Raw genomic sequence first — 22254 nt, 5'->3', positions numbered from 1 at the left:
GTTGTGGTAATCACCACTCCCCATCCCTTATATAAACAACTGACACTAATATTAAAATAAAGTAAAAATAGCGATGCGTTGCGTTCTGTAATATTAACATTAGAATGACACGAATTTTGACAGCTTCATGGAGTTCCAGCAGATAATGTTTTAAAAATTGAAAAATTGAAAATTGTTCCATTTAGAGCAATTTAGCCTTAAAAAGCTGAAATTTGTATCCACGGCAAAGTGCACGCCAACAGAAATCGATCTATATATGTAAAAGTGCCTATATATTTAAAAATGCTATCACTATGTTAACGGGCAGGAAATCACAATTCGAGTGTACTATTGACAATAAATTTATATCCACTTTTTATAGAGCTCTTTTTTTTCTTTTTAATGAAAATCTGAATATTGTAAAACCGTGCAACAGTCCTGTTAAAAATGGATATGGAAAGTAAACTCTACCCAATAGTATTAAGAATTAGAATGAAGATTGAACAGAAATGCTTGGATGGTTACCTTCTGAAACGTTGCAGTCCAATGCTTTATGTCCCAGGACGTTCATTTTCTATTCGTAAGGGCGGAGTGTCAGAGCATCTGTTTCATAAATTATTTAATTCAGCGATGGCGAAATAGCGGCCTGCGAATAAAAATGAAGTTTTCTGATTTGTCTCTTCTTTTTAACCCCATGCGTAGAGGGAAAAATGTAACTGACATCGTAATATACACCTGAATCGAGATTTGACTTTTAACTGAGAAAATACAGGGTGACTCAATAAAACCTCTCACATTTTAAAGATTAATAAAAGAAAAAGTACTGCAAATAGAAAGTTGTTTATTCAAAAATAATACCAATTGAGAATACTCCAAGGGCATTGCCAGAACGAACTTAAAAAGAATTAATTTTTCTTCACTTCTACAGGTTAATTAATTTTTTTTTATACCAATTGTTTTGTGTACTTTATTATTATACTCATTAAACAATTCGTGTAATATATCTATCCATTTATAATTTCCTTGAGAACTAAAATTTTTCCACATGTTTTGTTTAAAGAGTTCTGTTAGAACGTTCTACGATATGGTGTTTTACGAAGGCACATGGTAAAAATTGAAAAATTTGCAAAATACCATATCTCTGACTATCATATCTCTATGACTTTCGGTTCCCGAGTTATGGCTCCTTAAATCTCCCGAAATCCGAACTTTTTTGGCCAATATCTCGGGAACAGTAAGAGTGACACGAAAAATTCCATTACTTCTTTCAGGTAGTTTTTGATGCTGTGTCGAATGGAGGGCTCAAAATTGAAAAATTCGCAAATAACACACACACACACACACACACAGTAACGAATTTCTTAAGTTCGTTGAAAACGGTAATGAAACCAGTTCGTAATTGAAAACAGCAGCTCAATAGCGGAAATTTTGTTTGTTTACACAGCCACTTAAGGTTAGTGTAAAGGGACAAGTTTTGTCGATAGATAGCACTACAGTCTTCGTCTCTCTCCCATGTATTTTTCACCTTTCACGAAAATTTACAATTTCTCTTACTAATTTCAACCTAGAGACTTTAAATTTTTAGAGAAGGAACTTCATAATCTATTAAAGGGAACAATCCGTGCCGATTTTTTATTTAGAATTTTCTTCATCGTTGAAACAGTTCCATTGTTAAAGGTTTGGATCTTCATTTCAACAATGAAGAAAATTCTACATAAAAAAATCGGCTGCCTTCGATAGATTATGAAGTTCCCTAGAAATCGTGATTTTTTATGAATGGTAAAAAATACATGGGAGAGATATGAAAACTGTAGTGCCATCTATCGGCAAAACTTGTCTCTTTAAACCAACCTTAAGTTGAAATATGCTTCCTCACTACATAAAAGAACAGCATCATCTGAGACATTTTGCAAGATGTTCTTGCATGGCTGTTAACGTCTTTAAAAAGTCTGCTGGTTTAAGTTCTTGGTAAATCATAATTTTATAAGAGTGAAAGTGTATGTATGTATATTATGTTATACCCTGTATAAAAGTAGGATTATAGCTAGACATTTTGCCATTGTCATTAATATTCATTGGTAACTTAATATTTGGTTTTCATAACAATAAAAACTATTTCTAATTATCGTGTTATAAAAAATTAGTGAAATTATTGTTAATATTTCTTAGTTAATTATTGCATTTTCTGTAACTATAGTGACTTTTATTTATTCTTTTCAGACCAATGAAACTTGATATGGACCCGTTGGGCATTGTCCTGGAGGTGGTGGACGTGGGGAAGTTGAAACGGTGGAGCAGTATACCACCGTCTCAACTTGGCCACTATGCCCAGGACGAGAAGAAACACGCTGTTAGTCCCTTCCCATATAATCGCACGCTCAACAGTAAGATTATTCTTTGGTAAGTACATAATGAAATACTTTTTCGTTATATCTTTCTGATGCGCTAGTGATTTGGCAACACTTTGATACAGGTAGTTGTTGGTCAGAGGTTACATGTCACTGTCGCCATCTTGCATCCTCTGCCTGTTGAACAAAGAGTTCTTCGCCGTATAAATCAACATGGGATTAAATTCAAGATGGCGCAGGTATTCATAACCTTAAATTAAGAGTTCTAGTTCCGGGACATATAATATGTTCAGTAGAGTATACAGAATTTTAACAAGGAGCTGGGTTCAAATTTCGAAGTTTATATCATTCCAGGACTTGATATACATATCATAATATCACCATGCCGTAAACGTCGCCAACACCTAGTTGCCCACTTGGCGGTAAATGTCGATCGTCGCTATAGCGACGCGTCGAAGGACTGCCGCTAGTGTGCCACTGGCGGCAGGGTTTCGTCGAGTCGAAAGAGATATCTAGAGTCGGAGTATTGAAGTTACCACCGCGCAGCAGTCCTTCGATTCGTCGCGGAGAATCGCGAAGGGACCAACACGAACTATCGCCAGTCATGTGCATCCGGTTATTGTTATATATTATTTTTCCTGAAGAATTGTTCCTAACGTGATCTACGGGGGTCAAGAATAATCCCTGCCTCTACATCATGAAGTGAAAAATTTTGAGATGAGTGCGCATAATTGTATGAATTTAGATGACAAGTGTAGCCGATTATTTGAAAGTGAATATGGTACAACCATGAAATAAAGTAAAGACGCGCGTCATTTTGTTATAAAATTACATGCCGAACGGATTTTATCTAATCTCAGACGGTTATCGTCCAATATACACGGTTACAGGAGCACTTTGATTAGCTAAATTAGAAATACCTCAACGATTTATGCCTCTACAAGCGATGTTTTCTCCATCACCTCCGTGGCTAAGTTGGAAAGCACGCGCCTAGTAGTCCAAAGGTTGGTAGTTCGCGCCTACCCTGGGGCACTTTTTTAAAAGTGTTTTTTAGACTCTCCTTAATGTAACAAATTACACATATAGGCGATTTAACATATTTTGGGGGACTAATTTTGTTGTTCATTGACGTCTCTTCCGCTGATGGGCCGCTGGTGGTATAATTTTCAAAACGGAAGTGAGGCCACCGCGGATCGTCGCTGCGGGGACGCCAATGTTTGGCGTGATATCTCTAGTTGCCCATCGGTGATCCTCCGACACCTACGTCATGGGGATGGTAAATATTCATTTACTTTTTTTTTTTTTCATATTACGTATCTTGTTCAGCAGGAGTAGGTTAAAACCAGGTCTCAACTTTTGCATACGCCACTGGACAAGTTCAATATAAATGTCTCTTTTGTAGCATTTTGTAGAAAAAGGGGCACAGTGGATCAGTAGTAGAATGCTTACCTCTGGTGCGTGAGGTCCTTGATTCGATCGCCGGCCAAGTAAAGCCAAAAAAAAAGTAAGTTTGTGGTGGACAACATCGTGTCCATGGGTTTTCTCGGAAAACTCTCGTTTCCTTCCACATTCTCATTCCACCAATTCTTCCATCATTTATTAGCTTTAATCATCCGTCTCCCTTTCCTAAAGGACATAATCGTTAAACTGAAAGAAAGATTCCATTCTTTACTAGTAAATGCACCCATGTGTTACTGCGAACAATTTCTGGCGTTTTTCCTTGTGCATCTTTCATATAGAATTTATATGAACTCGAAGTCTCGCATGAAATTCGAATGTCTTGTATGGCGTCTTAGTGAATCACCCATATTCCTTTTTCTTCTCTTCTAGATATCAAAAGACTCAGGAACACAATTTTAATTATTTTAAATGTAAAATTTAAATATCAAATTGCGTGCCTTTAAACCTTGAAGGATTCCGAGATATGGATATCTTACTATAATAATTGCAACCCCTTTTCCTTCCCTGCTCGCGCCGTTTGGACTTTGTGGTGGACAAACACCGTGCTTGTGGGTTTTCTTTGGGTTCTCCCGTTTCCTCCCTCTTTCTTCATTCCATCATTTCATTCATTTCTCATCATCACCATCTCCTTTAGCCTAACCGGCATAATCGTGGGACTAAAGATTTCGGCCTTAAAGATTTCATTTAATTTTCTCTTTTCCTTCCCATCACTTTTCTTCCCTTCTAGGACATATATTTAAAAAAAGAAAGCTGAAATATGAGTCGAATCATTTTAAATAAAACGTACAAATATTAAATCTCTGATCGTAAGGAATTCCGAGATATGGACATACTACAAGAATTGCAAGTCGATTCATCCCTCTCCTCTTCTACGTCGAATTTCGTAAAGATCTTCCTTAGTGGCGCCTTCTTCACCTATCCTATTCCACATTTTAAATTTCTAGTTTAAGCAGTTTGCGTAGGGTTGATCAGTCAACCACGACTTCTTTTTGTACAGACTATTATTACCAATAATAAAATTAATAACTGTTCACCTCTATTATGAAACACTTTTTTTTTTTTTTACTGCTACTGATTCCAAAACATTGCTGGTTTTAAAGTGAATTTAAATGAGCGCTAATAACCAATAGGTGACACAACGTTTCGCATATGTTTTCAGTGTGTTTTGTAGGAAGCAATTCAGTTAAGATCTCATAATATTATTATTCCAGGAGTTAATTCAGGTAAATGGTTATGGAAAAGTTGGTGGAATGAGACTGTCGTAACACAGGTTCACATAACTAGGAATCGAACCAAGAGTGTCTCGCTCTCGAAGTGAGCACTTTACCGCTAAGTCACCGCCTCCTAATAAATTAGTGTTCACTGATCTGTAGTCATCTCTCTCTATATGTAAAAGAAGTCCTGACTAATTGACTGATCAACGTGTTAAGCCAAATTGCTAGAGACTTGAAAATTGGACAGCACATAGGATTTCTGGCGTAAGATACCGCTAAGGAAGAATTTTTGGATATTCGACAGTGAGGAGGGGGAGTGAGGTTCGCAGTTATTATAATATGTCCATATTTCGGAATCCCTTAAGGTTACAGACATAAAATTTGGTAGTTACATTTTTTCTTTTTAATTTAAAATAACCAAACATGTGGCTCAACGTTTTTCTTTTCTTTTGTTTTACCTGTCTTCCGTTTTTTTCATTTCTTTGTTTTATTTTTCTTTTGTGTACTTTTCTTTCTCTTTATTTTCTTTTCCCCTTTATTTTGTTTTCCCTTTTCTTTATTTACTTTTCCTTTTTATTTATTTTTTTCTTTTCCTTTTTCCATTTTTTAGTTTATTTGTTCTTTTCTTTATTTACTTTTCCTTTTTTCTTTTTTCCTTTTCTTTATTTACTTTTCCTTTTCTTTCTTTACTTTTCCTTTTTCCTTTCCTTTATTTACTTTTCCTTTTTCCTTTTCTTTATTTACTTTTCCTTTTTCCTTTTCTTTATTTACTTTTCCTTTTTTCCTTTTCTTTATTTACTTTTCCTTTTTCCTTTTCTTTCTTTACTTTTCCTTTTTCCTTTGCCTTCTGTTCCTTTATTTTTCCTTTTCTTTATTTACGTTCCTTTCTTTATTTCCCTTTATATATTTTTATGAACTCCTTCGTGACTAAATGGTTAGCGTACGCGCCTCTGTCGTGGGAAACCCGGATTCGATTCTCAGCGGGAGCTCATGTGGTCCGGATTTCACGTTAATCAGCAGATTCCGTCTCATATAGCCTCGCTAGGGTTGCCATATTTTAAAAATGAAAATCCGAGACGCTACTAAATTACGAGGATCTTTGAAATGCTTGAAATGAAAAGAAGTATTACACTAATTTACTTTCTTCCATTAGACAGAGTTGTTCAAGTATTACGTAATCACATTTCTAGTCATTTTAGTATACATTCTCCTCGGCAGTTAAGCAAACGTAAGCAGATGATTTACCCCCTCCCCCTGGTAAGCATTTTTTTTAATTCCTCAGGATCTGTTATGTTTCGTGACTTTCAGAGTTCGTTTTAACTCGTTCAAGTTATGATGTTTCCTTTCACACGTTTTGTAATAACTTACGTAGGCCTACGTTATTACAAAATAAATAAGTTATTACAAAATAAATACAAATATTATTTAAAAAGTAGTAAACAAGGAACACAGACAGCATGATAAGTCATCAATCACCGTTAAGTTCATTTTTCTAATCGTTGCCTTACAACGATTAGAAAAATGAACTTAACGGTAATTGATGACTTATCATGCTGTCTGTGTTCCTTGTTTACTACTATGTTCCTTGTTTACTACTTTTTAAATAATATTTGTATTTATTTTGTAATAACTTACCTAGATTTTTGGGTAATTCAAATTCTGGTCACACAGTAATTTCTATGGATGGCAACACTGAAAATTCTTCCGATTCGTATTTTCGGGTGTAGAATAACATTATCTATTATTGAGGTAAGTTACATTTCATTATCTCTTTTCATTTACGAAAAACTGGCAAAAGAAAAATTGTTAGCTTTCGAAAAATATTTAGTAGTCTGCCCCCTTAAATAAATCCGTTTTATGTATTCATTTTTTTTTTTTCAACTTTGAAATTGCCATACTTAGAAGTTGAAGAGAATAATTATATACCTAATCCTGTGAAAAAAGCAAACTATAATATTTCCTTCCTTGCTTCTTCTCTGAAATCCGGAACATTTAAGCGTCCCGAGAAATATTTTCGGGACGCAGATCTCAATTCCGTGATGGTCCCGGATTTTTCGGGATGGTTGGGAGCCATAAGCCTCGCTGCTGAAAGGGACGTTAAACTCAAAATCAAACAAAAAATGCATTTTCTTTCTTTTTCCTTTCCTTCGTTCTTTTTCTCTTTCCCTTTTTTTTAATAACCTACAATAGGATATAAGTGTACTATTATTAAACGGTATTCTTCCCATGCAGAAAACGGAAAGTTACCCTAGTTTCCTATGAAGTCAGTACATTTTGAGTTTTTAAGTTTATCAAATTCACTTCTCTTGTTTTCAAAATATACAATGTGTTCTTTGTAGTTTCATTAAAGTAAATGGAATAGCAGCGCCTATTTTAGGAGTAGAATTTTCTTGGTAATTGTACTTTAAATTTGAAAGCAGCACTTAACACTTTCCTCATCACTTTTGTGCTTCTGTTCTGTATTAAATATTAAAGACACATAACGTCACTGTTGCCAGTTCAAACACGGGATCGAGGTCGTTAACGTAAGGTTGTGATTCTAGAGGGAGAGGAATTCAGAAGTACGTTTGCGATAGAACATTGTCATGCTTTTCACGGGTTTGATAACGACAAAGTAAAGAGAAATCGCAGTGGCATTGATTTATACATTAACGTCACGTACCGTACATGGGTTTGGTGCTTTTGCGTGCGAGGGCTACAAGAAAAAAAAATGCAGTAGATAGGCCTATACATATATATGTTTTGAGATTTGTAGTTTTGTGGGTAAAGAAGGAATAACAGGTTACACAAATTCAATTACAAGATAGCGACTCGTGTCTTTGGTGCGAGCGGCCTCGGGTTCGATTCCTGGTGGGGACACTCGGTGGCAGGAAAAAGAGGGAGGGGACGAAATGATACTACAATTTCTGGACGATATCAAAATAGAAAAATCATACGTGAAGACGAAGAGGTTAACCGAAGACCATGGATCGTGGAAGCTTCTGAGTTGCAGCAAGTGGCCTGCCAATAAAATATGATGATGATGATGATTATGACAAATGCAATGGTGAATAGGAACTGAACCTTCCTAGTTTCTATACTCATTTCTGACACCTCTATCAGACTGGAAACAGGAGAAGAATGAAAAGAAACCCCATTATATCCGTTCTAAACAAACGCGCAAGTTGTGACTTTAAATCACGTATAGTGACAGCCAACAAGATACAGATTGTTGGGCGAGGAAACAAAACCAAACCGAATTATCAAACCCTGCTTCCTAAAGAAGCATTCCTAAGACTTGCGAATTGTTTTAAAAATAATTTCAATCTTTTCTCAATATTTTTCTCGCTTTGCACCCCCTTCTAACCTGAAAAATACAAAAGTTTCTCACTAGTCAAGTTTTTAGATATTGCATTGGAATAGTATATGCACTTTCTCTTACATTTTATTTTTTTATTTTAAAATTCAAAAAGTTTTTTTTGAATGCAAACTTTTCCAACATTGGCACCAAATATGGTATTAATAGCTGTATAAGTTTCATTGTTGTATCTCTTAGAGTTCCGAACTTATGACGTGATATATTTAACGCGACGTTAGAATTTGCCATTAGCAAGATTTCACTCTTTCAATTTATTTCAATACTTAAAAATTCTTCTTGATGTGAGAAAAAACAGATTATTTAATAGAGAATACAATGTTCTACAATAATTTATTCATACCTAGTAAAAGAAACAATTTCTAAAATTCAGGCTAAGTTTGGCAACAATGGGCATAAGGAAAAGCATTGCCATTTACTCCTGTACTGCAATCTAAGGGTGGGACGCTCTATAGAAGCTATCATGATCCTTCCTCGCCACTAGAGATCGACAGAGTGTGATATGACAACATTTAAATCATAAAAAAGGAATGTCCTTTAGGCTAAGGGAAACGAATGATTAAGGCAGAAGAATGATAATGGAAGAATCGCTGGAATGAGAAAGTATGAGGAAACTAGAGTACCCTGAAAAAATCTACTGACACGATGTTGTCCAGCTCAAACTTACTTAACCAAAGAACGAACCAGGGACGTTACACACTAAAGGTAATCGCTCTCCACTGAGCCACCGTGCCCCTCCCCCTATATTTATTATTGGAGTATATTATCTAATAACTCAGTTATCTGCGAATGGTGATAACTGCTCTCCATTGAGTTCAGTCAGTCACTTTTTCAGTTTATAGTTTTATATGTGAATCATGTAAAAGTAAAACTGTTTCTGAGATCTAAGACTTCGGAGAGCTAATCCTGTTCACGAGGCTCATAAAATGTCTCGTCTCGTCTCGAAAATGAGATGAGAATTAATGTGTTTCTCGTATGGTTTCGAATTTAGAAATGTAGCTCTCAATTTTTCGTTTCGTTGACAGTATGGCAAACATTTCTCATTTTTTAAGGAAGGGGGTATTTTTGGCATGTTTTTTGTTAAAATATTCGTGTTCATGTACTTAGAAAGTTCGTAGTGAAAAATCCTACACGAACAAGCAAATACGTGAAATAAATCAGAATGAAATTTCGTGTTATGTTGCTGACCAACACCAACCAACATTGGTCATACTCACGCATTCATGTTACCGCGGAGGGTTACCTAATTCTTTTGAAAATATGATAAATGACGGGGTGTATGTAAGCCCTTAATAATTGTTGTATGTGTTGGTCAAAATAATAAAAGGTACGGACCATCGCAATTAACTTTCTCATTCGCATTTCGTAAATCGTTATTCCTGCGATTATTCGTGGAATAATAATAATAATAATAATAATAATAATAATAATAATAATAATAATAATAATATAAAATACATTTTGGCAAAATATCCAAAGAAAAAACATCCCCAAGAATATACCACTACTTGTGGTTTTCTTAACTATGAGAAATAACTCGTTGTAGGACTATTAACGAAATACCATATATACAGGGTGGCCCAAAAGTAACTATACAGTACGGTACTGATCATCTCATTTCATTTTATATAATTTCTTATTGTTATCCATTAGATAGACTAAGTTTCTTTATTATTTGTTCTTAATGCCTTTTTTTAGTTATATCTTACGTTTGGAACAGCCAAAACAAATGAACCTATAAGCTCGAGTGTTATACTTGATCAATGCAGGGATGTATACCTACTTTTGGGCCACCCTTATGAAATATGAGAAAATTTCCCGAGTCGGTTTTGAAAACAATCTTAAAATCTCACTCTCAAGAGTAAGCTACTTTTTATAGATATTTCTTTATATAAAAATTAACTTATGCCTATTGTAAGTCTATAATATTCAAATATTTATTTATGAAAGATGAACAAAATTGCTGAAATCGTTTCTAAGGAAATCTGACAAAAATTTACCATAAGAGTTTAAAAAAAACGAATATTTGCAGGAAAAATGACGTATGCCGTATTTAAGACTATTAATGAAACATTTATTTATTAAATATGATACAAACAAAAATCGCTTGAGTCATTTTGCAGAAAATTGATTCAGAATAATTCCCCCAAGAGTAAACTATCCCATTTGGATTTTTCCTAGAAAAATAAGTTATACCTTATTATAGAATTATTAATGAAATATAACGCAACTTTTTACTTTTGCCCTTCAACAAATGACCCTTAAATTTTAAGATACGATTGACATTTAAAAAATAGAGAAACTTACAAAAATTTTAAAATGTGGTCCGGATACGTTGAATGCTAGGTACATGATGGCCCATAATTATGCATATGACGTTTGACTGTCTGTAGTATTTGTAATTCTGGACAAAACGTTTGGATATTGCAACACTGTTTAACTTGAGAGTGGGGATAACGATCACTGGACTTAAAGTCTGTGACAAACATCTTGGCATTTCAGCTAAACAAATAAAACGCAAGCTCAGGCGCGACGTTGCCAAGTGGTAAAAGGCTGTGGTTAGGGCTAAGCAGGCAAACTATAGCGCGATCAAGTGACAGGGAATAGACGTGGATGTGTGCAAAATAAACGTGGCAATATCGCTGGCCTCTCATTTGCTAGCAGCATTTAAAGGGAACTTGGAGCGCCGCCTCCAAATGCCAAGACGTTTGTCACGCTGTTTAGTTAGAACCGTTAATGTACAGATAGGATGGCGAAACGGTTGTCTCGGGAACAGCGTGTGCATTTGTATTCTGCAACAAACAATTATGCGGAGGTGAGACGAAGCTCTATCTCCCGATTTGGTACCACCTGACTTTTTCTTAGGGGGGTTTCAAAGGACAAAGTGTGTCAACATCACATGCGCAATTTGGCCGAAATACGGGAAGCTATCAGAGAAGAGTTCCACAGCGTAGGGTGCAGAGTGCAAGACTGTCAAGCTACTTGTGACTAGGGATGGCCACAAAGTTCCGGTTCCGCGAAGAACCGGTTCTCGGAAATCCGGTTTTCAGATCCGGTTCTGGAACCGGTTCCAGACCTGGACCCGAAAACTCGGTTCCAGAACCGGATCCTAAGAACCGGTTTCAGATCTGGATCTGAAAACCCGTTTCCAGAACCGGATCTTAGGAACCGGCTCCAGACCTGGATTCGAAGAACCGGTTCCAGACTTGGATCCGAAGAACCGATTCTAGGCCTGGATCCGAAGAACCGGTTCCAGAGTTGGATCCGAAAAATCGGTTCTGGAACCGGATCTTCTAGAACCGGATTCGTTCAGACCCGAAAACCGGTTCTACCAGGAACCAGTTCTGGCCATCCCTACTTGTGACAGCGTTACTCTTCGTCTCCAGGTAAATATAGATTTGGATGATGCATTGTCGGACCTTGCCATGGAGAATAGAGAGTAAAATTTCTTATAAGGAAAATCATAATAGTAATGTTTTTATGTTCAATTTTATGTTCAAGTTATGTTGCTTGTTTCTTTACCGCAATCTTTGAAACATCGTATACATAATTATGGGCTACCCTGTACAACATCTAGGGAGTACACATACTTCCTGACGAAATGTAGAAATCCCTCTCTCGGAATGTAGAGGGCTATAAAAACGTGTAAATCCGTTGATATCGCGAATTCGAATTTCTTTCACGATCTCCATTTTCCTTCATATCGTCTCTGGTAAGCGAAAAATGCATTGTATAGTGACGTAGTTTTCCAAGAAAACTGGAATTTTGGTCTATGTTGGAAAATCAATAGAGCTTCATTTCTTATTAATTGTTTTCCCGTGGAGAAATTCTTCAGGGTGAAATATTGTCCTTTTCTCAATGGAAGCGCCGGTTCTGTGATATTTGCTGAGAGCTCTTTCATACCAAATTGTTAGGGTTTTTCATCTTTGGTGCGAAAGATTGGAGTTCGGTTCCCGATGGAAGTATATGTCATGTGAAACTAACGTTAACCCGTATGTTGATGTCACATATGTGGTCTCAGTGCTGAAAAGAGACTTCAAACCTGCAAATAAACCAAAAGTCCGGTAACACTTTTCTTAATTTATTACACAAAAACTACAAGTGATATAGCTGTCGTGTATATGTCATATGAAAGAGTATCTCATTTTTTTTTTAAAAAAAATATATGAGTTCATAATGCCTCGATATGGAAACCATGTGTAACACGACGTATGTCTAGACAGTAATCAAATTCTTGCCGTACTCGTTGGAGCATATCCTGAGAGGCAGTGGTAGTAACTTCTTCAAATCCTACGCTTGAGTTCTACATTTTCTGGTAACTGTGGCACATACGCACTATCTTTTATGTATCCCCATAAGAAGTCACAGGAAGTTAGATCCGGGGATCTTGGAGGCCACGTGTCGAAACACTGGTCATTTTTCCCTGCTCGGGCCCTATCCAACGTTCAGGTAACTCATTATTCAGGAATTTACGAACGTCGTGATGATAATGGGGTGGGGCCCCGTCTTGCTGGAACAGGAAATTGGCAGCATCTTGTTACATTTGTGGGATGCTGTCACAATCTTGTTTTTATCGAACTCCAGGAAGCACGGTCTGCACCAGAAGTCGCGATGTTTACAACACACCGACGCCAACGCCAACTGCGGTGAATGTGGGAACCACGAGCATTGCCTGAAGAATATATTTTAAAAAATGAGATATTCTTTCATATGACACGTCAAAGAAAGGACGCGTGAATAATATTGGATATTAATTTTTTTTTTATCTATATCGGTTAGTACAGGGTGATCACATCATTGCACTAAAAGTAACATAATTTTGAAATGGTTTGCATAAAAAAATGTTAAAAAGGACCTTTTCGGACGTACAACTAGTGTTTCCCACGAGACGAGACAAGAAATAAGGTTGTCTCGTCTCATAAATTTTGTAGAAATCTCGTCTCGATTCTCTAAAAAATATTTTTCGTCTGGTCTCGATTCTCGTAAAATCTTTTCTCGTATTATCTTGCTTTGTAAATTTATGTACAAACTTTAACCCTTGATTTTTTTTCTGAACTTTGTCTAGAAGTTGGATACTTCCTCGTCACGGGAGGTCGACAAAAGGTGGGATATATCAACACTCAAATCATATTTATTAGTGGAATATGTTAATTTTGTGGTGAGAGAATAGTGTGAGTGGCTTTCGTTAGGAATCTCCCGTTTCCTTCCACATACTCATTATACATTTTTTATATAATAATTTCCATTAATGATCCGTCTCCTTTAACCCATAGGGTAGATCAGGGACATCTTAACACACGGCCCGTAGATCCTACGAACACTAAACTATAAAATAATACTTGGTGCAATGTTCTTGACTTACAAATGAATATATATATATATATATATATATATATATATATATATATATATATATATATATATATATATATATATATATATATATATATATATATATATATGTCTATGATTTAGTATTCCTGAGTTACTAGTCACAGGAGTCGCCTTTGCCATAGTGCGCCACACATGTATGTCCAGTCCAGTACAGTTGGCCTTTTTTCGAAGGATACTGGCTAAAAGCGTCCCCTTCTCTCCTATCCGTTTTGAAACTTCTTCGTTTGTTGCTTTCTCTGTTTTCTCCATCTTCCTCCAACATCATATTTCGAAGCTCTCTCAATATTTCTTCTCTAACTTCCGTAATGTCCAAGTCTCTGAACCATAAAGTCCAATGCTCCATATATAGCACTTGACCAGTTTCTTCCTTAGTCCAATATTAGAAAATAATCGTACTAGTTAGGAGTGATCTTTTCTTGTTGAATGCCTTTTTTACTACAGCAATTCTTGACCTGATCTCTTTGGTGCTTTAAATGTCTCTCGTCTGCTTATACCGTAAATACTTCCCAGATAGTATCACGTAGTAGTAGTCATGTGAGATATGTGAAACAATATAGTCATGTGAAATATGTGAAGTGATTGTTGAACAAGATGTATCTTTTATATACACCCTTTGTGCAGAAAAAAAACGTAGAACCGTACTTAACATTAGTTTTTTTTTTTAATTATTATTATTATTTGTCACACACCAACTTATTTACGGAACAAGACGGAAGACGGAAAGAAAAGTCGATCTAAAACATACTGTTTGAAGGTTAAATATCTAGGGTAGGGCGCAAAATATCAGTCAGACGCACTCTCCAATCCAAAAATGATGGTCGACAGTATCTCTCACGTAAAATTATGAGAGGTTCCTACCCTCCAGCATTTGGTTTGCCAAAGAAAGACTTCACATTCTGTGTTTTCTCTTACCCATTAACAATTATTTTCGTGCGAAACAAAAACTGCGCAGCCCTGTGAGTTCAGGCAGACGCCATTCCTGCTTAACACTGGTCGCCTGGCGACCGGAAAGTTTGTCCCCTGATCTAGGGATTCCAAATGTTCAGTCTCAAACACCAAGACATCCTATAAAAAATTACAGTATAGTCAGTCATTGTTATGCTTTGATTTTTGCTGAAACATGAGAAATAAATAACAGGGTAACTCTCACCAAAAATGAGTGACAGAGAATGGATTATTCTTATTAGTTGAAAAAATGTAATTAAATTATTCAGTTTAACGCGCTACGATTATTTGCCCTTTAGGCTAAGAGAAACGGATGATTAAAGCAAGTGAATGATAGTAGTGGAATGAGAATGTAGAAGGAAGCAGGAATATCCCGAGGAAACCTACGGTCAAAATGTTATTCACCACAAATTTACTTCGCCGGGGATCGAGCCAAGGCCTCCACGCACCAGAGTTAAGCTCTCTACCACAGAACCACTTTGCCCATACCTTAATTTGAATAACCATGACTAATAAAAGCGTTTTTTCTTAAAAAAAAAAAAAAAAATGCACGAATAACTTTAACTTAGGTTTTGTAGAAAAACCGGAACATTTGGAGTTTCGAACAGTTTTTGGGAGACAGATTATGTAACTCTGGGACTGTCCCCGCTAAACTGGGACGTTTGGGAATCCGATTAATATACTGACCCCGGATTTCTGCTACCCTGTGAGCGGTGCTTAAATACGGGCCTGAATTGCATACCTTGCTGACCGAAATTACGTAAGGTGACGAAAATGACTCCAATTAACGATAGCTAGAGGAGTAAGTCAATCAGATATATATTTACGAGGCAGACAAATCAAATTATGTTTTACAACCGAATATGTCGAAGACTTTTTAAAATGATAGTAGTCTATTTTCAAAAAGTAACGTTTTCATTCAAATATTTTCTGTTCTCGAAATAGTAAATATTATTTACAACAGATCCATGAAAATTCCGATCTTCAATATTTTGTTACAAGAACAATCACTTAATGGGATAATGATATAAAAAAGATTTTATTTTATATTTTGTTATTTATATATATATATATATATATATTTTTTTTTTTTGCCCTACTTTTAGTGTGAAAAATGTCACATAATTTGAGACTTTAACAAAGAGAGGAAGTGTCAGAACAGAAAAACTCATTGTAACAAAAGTTTAAAGGAAGTCTTCTGTCATTCGTTTACAGTAATGTAGAAGAAATGTCACTGACCTGTCCGTCACCGCGTGCCTTTGTACTATTTAGCAAAAGGACATTGAATTTTAGATTTCATTCTTATCGTAAAAGTATAATTCCGACAATACCCACTTTTTTTCAGGGGAAAGAGTTAAATTTACTTTCGAGGAAAGTAGCAAATTATTCTTTTAAAAAAAGGTATTGAGTTGAATACGAGCATCAGACAGATTAAAAACCATCAGAATCAATGCTTTATTTACATTGATGGAAACAACCTCAGCAATAAGTAAATAAATAACTCTTCAGTTTTCAGTTTGAGGAATGGGGAAAGGGGTTGTTATTACTTCTAATTACCCTATAATTTTAACAGAGAAAAACATTACATTGAATGAAATAATTAAAAGTGTTTTTAGTTCATTTTTCCTTATAATTTTGTAATATTCACGATCAATATTGTTTATTGCTGTCATTGACACACCTTCCTGCTGGTTTCGTATAAGCACAACCTCGTGAGTTCAACACACGATCAGACTGTTCACATCAAAGTATATGATCTGCTGAGAAACAGAAAGAGTATATAACTCGTTTTACCTGAGTCTGATGGGGAAATGCGTCGAATACACTCCGACAACGGAGCAGGCGAACAAACGCTTTTAAAAAATGTCGGATATTTTCCGACATTAAAGTGCAACAGGAAACTCTAGGATCAGAAAAGGTATAAGAAAGAGATTGCACTTCGTTATGTAACGGATAAATGAGGAGTTTATAGCTATAGACATATTGCCTCAACTTTGGCGCCTTCACCTATTTACCATAGCAACAATAATATGTATTCAGCTGTGTAACATACATAAATTTCGTAGTTAGTTAGTAATACTTATTACAAATAAATATGTTCTACTATTGCCACTACTTTAATTCATTTGTTGTAATTCTTAAAAATGTTATTTTTTTTATCCTTCCCAGGGTAGGAGATATATCTATGTTAAACGCTGATGCAATTGTTAATTCAACCAACGAATCGATGTCTGAACGTAACCCAATTAGTGATCGTATCTACACACGTGGAGGACCTGGTCTTAAAGAAGAAATCAGACAAGAAATCCGAGGTAAACTTTGTATGATTTTTCATGCAATTAGCCGTCATAATAGATTACTAGTTTTATTACAATGAAAAATTGCTACTAAGATTTACTATAATACGTGTAAATACAATCAGCAAATTATTAAAATAGATACCGAAGTAAAATATGTCATAATTAGAAAGTTATTGTTACCAATAAATAATATGAAAAAAAAAAATTGAGTTCTTTAGTTGGAAAAGGTACAGATTTGAAAATACACGAGACAAATATTGATTACCACAATATAGATACAGGGATGGCACCTGATGTAACACAAAAGCCCTTTCGAGATAAAGTTATTTGGAAGGGTAATGCTCATTAACTGATACACCAAACTTTCAGTCACTAAGGCAAAACGTATCTTGTTGTTTAACAAAATTTACATGCTCTAGTGAAATGATCAATATAGAAATATGCCATTTGCCTTGTAAACTTTGGCAACATACCATTTTCTTGATAATGAATTCAATTTCATTAACTGAAGAAGTGGTATTAAAAATAGACAGTGTACAGTTACTATGGATAAAAGTAAATGAACTCAACTCATATCTTCCTTAGTGCATTAACCCCCTCATCGTACGTGAAGCATAATAAGTATAAAGAATTATAAGATCTAATCTACTGTAAAAGAATCCAGGTAAGCAATACTGTTGTTAGACAGAGTCAAACTGTGGTCAGAATGAGTCGCTAGTATGACAAAAATCATACCAGCAGAAAAAATTTAAAGTAAGATAACTCTCTTGAAGTAATGTCGGAGTACATACTTATTCATAGTGAACACGCTGCTATTCAGAATAAGGGAACTAACACTGATTTTTGCAGGGTTCACTGACCGTGAAAGTCAGGGAAATTATAATAAGACAGAGAATGTCAGGGTAATGCTTTAAAATATGCCAAAAATTAGAGAAATGTGCTATATTTTCAGAGAAGAGGCAGGGATTTTTTTTCTTAGCTGTCCACGGAAGATATGGAGAAGATTTCCAAGAATCAAGACTTCCAAGGTTTTTTTTTTTTTTTAATCGAAAATGATTGAAATAGAGAAAATTATCTTTAAAAATAAAAGAGATTTATAACGTCTGAAAGAAAAAGAACAAATCAGATTTTAAAAATTCCTACTAAACAGAAGAATCAGAAGAGAAAAAATAGTCTGTTGGATGTACAGTAGATATCAAAGAAATAGAGTAAATTGTTATATGTGTTTAGTAGTTTATATGTATAATCAGAATGTCAAGATACTAAAGTTATCGTTAGTATGTAATTAGTGTTTGGTACTATTGTTCTATTGTATTCCAAAAACTTCGTAACGAGGAATTGCATAAAATATACCGTTTGCCAAACATCGTTAGGATCATCAAGTCTTAAGAGGATCAGGTGGTCTGGTCATGTAGCCAGAATGGAAGAAAGCAGGGTTGATATGTTTAAAACAAGTGTTTAAAACATGTTTAAAACGAGGGCTGTTGTTTTATTCAGTTTGTTTTAAACGTTTTAAACAAATTGTTTTAAACGTGTTTTTTTTCGATGCTGGTTGGACATGTTTAAAACAACTAAAATATCAGATTGAAGAAGCTAATTTAATTTTCTAACAAACAACCCATCCTCCGCAGGATTTGTGCATGGAGTAAATTACAAGCAGAGTTATATTCTTATTATAACAGCAATTACTGAACGAAATTCTGCACATCAATGTGCGTATAACTAAACCAACAGAAATTCAAGTGGAGTATTTGAACATTTCTTAATTTCCAAGAATAATGGAGGTTAAACAAACTACACTATTCTAAGATCCAAATTCACAAATTCAAAACTTGGGTATTTTTTGATCACTATCATTTCCATAATAATGAACATTTCTCACATCATAAGTTAGAAGAAATATTCTGACAAATACAATACAACTCATAGAAAAGAGCAGTGACTAGCCTACAAGGAGCAAATGACATTTTAACTAAATAGTTTTCACGATACATCTCTATCTGCAACATGGGTAGCTAATAATGATTAGTTTCTACGGCATAGCAACACAATTAACTCTAGACACCCGCTAGGAATTTTAACAAAACTGTAGACTCTCATGTTCGGTGCTCTGGTGACCCCCCTAATTATCACAGAGTCATGAGTTATACACCATTGGAAAGCTTATAGACCACAAATTCCAACGAGGTAACATTCGTGAAAAATATGAAAATATTGACTTTGCGGGGCCCTGGCAACCCTTGCAGTCTTCCTACGCTGACAAAATGATGCTAATGTGTAGGCCACAAGAAATGGTAGCCACTGCTGCCATTGCGTAATAAGTTCATTTATATGAAATTAGAAAAGGAAATAGAGGAGCTAAAACAGGAAAAAGCAGAAATTAAGAATGACAGAGACAGGCAGTATAAAAGACTGGAAACAGAAATTCAAGAACTCACAGAAAACAGAAATGAACTAAAAAAGCAACTACAAGAAAAAACAAGGAAGTTAAATAAATTAGAAGATGAACATAAATACCTAACAAAAAAGCTTGAAGAAAAAAAAGAACTAATAAATACACAACAAGCTTTCGGACGAGCAGAGATATCATGGGAACAACAAAGAAATATATATAGGGATAAAATCGAAAAATTAACAGAAAAGCAGAAGACCGACACAGACATAGTTATACATGAAATACAAACGCTAACCAAAAAGATTGAAGAAGGGCATGAAAGAACAGAAAAAACGGAAACCGATGACAAACAACAACTATGGACAGACGTAATTAAAAAAAGAAAACCTACTGAAAAAGAACTGAAGATACAGGAAATGCAAGCAAAAACAAAACCGGCATTGATAATAAAACCGAATCAAGGTGAGACATCAAAGCAAACAGCGGAAAGATTAACAGGGGCTATTGATCCACGAAAAGAGAAATTAAAGATAACTGGTCTAAGAACTACCAGAGATATGGTAGTACTTGAAACCGCAACGAAAGAAGACATTAGGAAAATAATGGCTAAAGAAGAAATAAGGAAAAACTTCAAGTGCGAAGAAACTAAGAAGAAAAACCCGCTGATGATCATATATGGGGTACCGTCTGAATTAAAGGATGAAGAACTACTCCAAGCTTTTATCGAACAGAATTTTGATGAAAACGAGATGGAAGAAGCCAAAAAGAGTAAAGCAAGGTTTCGAGCAGGAAAGAAACAAGAAAAACGATGCCACTTGGTGATAGAAGTTGAACCGAAGATAAGGAAACTGTTAGTGGAAAAAGAAAAAGTCTACATCGATTATGAGGCACATAGAATAAAAGATTTCCTGGTCGTACCTCAATGTTTTATTTGCCAAGAATTCGGTCACGTTACGAAATATTGCGACAATAAGGAAAAAGTGAGATGCAGATATTGTGGCTCATTGCAACATAAAAGCGACGAATGTGAAGACAAAGGAAAAAAGATATGTATACCATGTAAACTAAGACACAAAGTATGTCAAAACCCACAAACGGAAGAATGTGTCTCATACAAAGTAGCCAGAGAAAGGATAATTTCTAAAATAAACTATGGAGAGTAAAAAGAAAGAATTAGTAAATACAAAGAGAAAAAGCCCAAGTAAGAAACGTTGGGACAAACAAAGATTGGAAAATTTTCTAGAAAGAAAAAGACAGCTACTTAAAGAAAAGAGAGATAAAGAAACACAAACATATGATACAAAAGAAAATGAAAAATCGAAAATAAAAAATGAAGAAAACGAAATGGGGAAGTTAACAAAAAACGACAAGGAAAAAGGAGAACTAGAAACACTTCTAGAAAATAGAAAAAAGAATAGGAAAAAGAAATATAACGAAGAGAATTATAAATGTATGCAACAGACTCCTAACATTAATGAATCATTTGTCCACGGTGAAGAAAAATATCTTTTCCCAATTCAAGAAGAACATAGACAACAAATCCAAGATCCGGAAGTTTCAAGTACAGAAAATACTCCAGTAAAACCATCAAATGAAGAAATTTTAATAAATAATGTACAATTATACGAAAATATAAACAATATGTATAGGCTAGCAAAATTGGAAGAAAAACAAATCCTAATGACTGCATTAAGACAGATAGTAAGAGATATTCATATAAATGGAAGAACTATAACATTTCCAACCTTGGAGGAAGCCGATAGAATTGAACTGCGAATTTATGATCTCCCAGCAAACGGATGGGAATTACTTGATCTAGTGGATGAGGTTTTTGAGAGACGAGGGATATACTGGACGCTAGAAAATGTTTACAAACAACTGGTGCGTGCGCATGGTAGAGTATACTTCGACCCAACGAAATCAGGAACGGATGCCTACATATATACGAGATATGGATAAAAATCAGAAGTATTTGAAAATTATGCAAAATAACGCACAAGGAAGTAAAATAGCCACAATGGAACTTAGAAGACTAATAGAAATCCAAAAGATTGATATCGTAGCAATACAAGAACCATATTTACTAAAAGGGAAATTAACAACCTTTCCAGCAAGCTCAAAAATAATGTACGGAGGACAGGAATCTAAAACAGCTATAGTTTTCATGAATAGAGAAATTGAAGTACTTAACTAACCCAATATAGTAACAATTGGATAACAACAGCTGAAGTTAAATGTGGAAACATGAAATTCTGGCTAATAAATGCGTATTTCTAATACAGCTTAGAAACACGTGACTTCATAGACAAAATTCAAGAGATAATATGGCAGAGGAATAATACGGAAATATTAATCCTTGCCGATACAAATGCAAAATCAATCTTATGGGGTGCCCCGGAAACAGATGATAGAGGAGAAATAGTTGAAGATTTTGTAATGCAAAACGGACTTGTAATCTCAAACATAGGAAACAGACCAACTTTTGTAGGGAATAGAGGCAGCTCTCATATTGATGTGACATGCGGAACATTTGAAATAACAAGTTGAAAATTGGCAGATTGGAGATAAACTCACTCTCAGCGACCACGAAATAATACTATTTGATATGAAAATTGAGAAAAATGGAAAAGAACAAAAAAAAAAAAAAAAAAAAAAATAATAATAATATAGCCAAGACAAATTGGATTACTTTCAAGAACAAATTAAATCGACCCCAAATAAATGAAGATGAAAACTTGACCGAAATAATCAACGAAATTGAACAAGCAACAAAAAAAGCTTTAAAAGAGGCTACTCCGGAAAGTCAAGAAAGACAAGTATATGAAGACTTTTGGACACCTAAACTACAAAGATTAAAAAGACT

General features: G+C 35.0%; 1 protein-coding gene across 3 annotated transcripts in view; it reads left to right on the top strand.

Annotated features, from left to right (window-relative positions):
• Gdap2 (ganglioside induced differentiation associated protein 2) overlaps nucleotides 1-22254 on the top strand; it is a 250942-nt gene that overhangs the window by 151875 nt on the left and 76813 nt on the right. For all 3 annotated transcript variants that reach the window (XM_081729124.1, XM_081729123.1, XM_081729122.1), the window contains exons 2-3: nucleotides 2200-2379; nucleotides 16866-17008. In XM_081729124.1, coding sequence (XP_081585250.1) covers nucleotides 2204-2379; nucleotides 16866-17008 — 319 coding nt within the window. In that variant the 5' untranslated portion in view covers nucleotides 2200-2203. The remainder of the gene's footprint in view (nucleotides 1-2199; nucleotides 2380-16865; nucleotides 17009-22254) is intronic.

The sequence above is a fragment of the Thermobia domestica genome, chromosome 10 (genome assembly GCF_964235325.1).
Source record: "Thermobia domestica chromosome 10, izTheDome1.hap1.1, whole genome shotgun sequence".
NCBI lineage: Eukaryota > Metazoa > Arthropoda > Insecta > Zygentoma > Lepismatidae > Thermobia > Thermobia domestica.
Note: the sequence above shows the minus strand (reverse complement) of the source record. Positions and strands in the feature narration are given on the sequence as shown.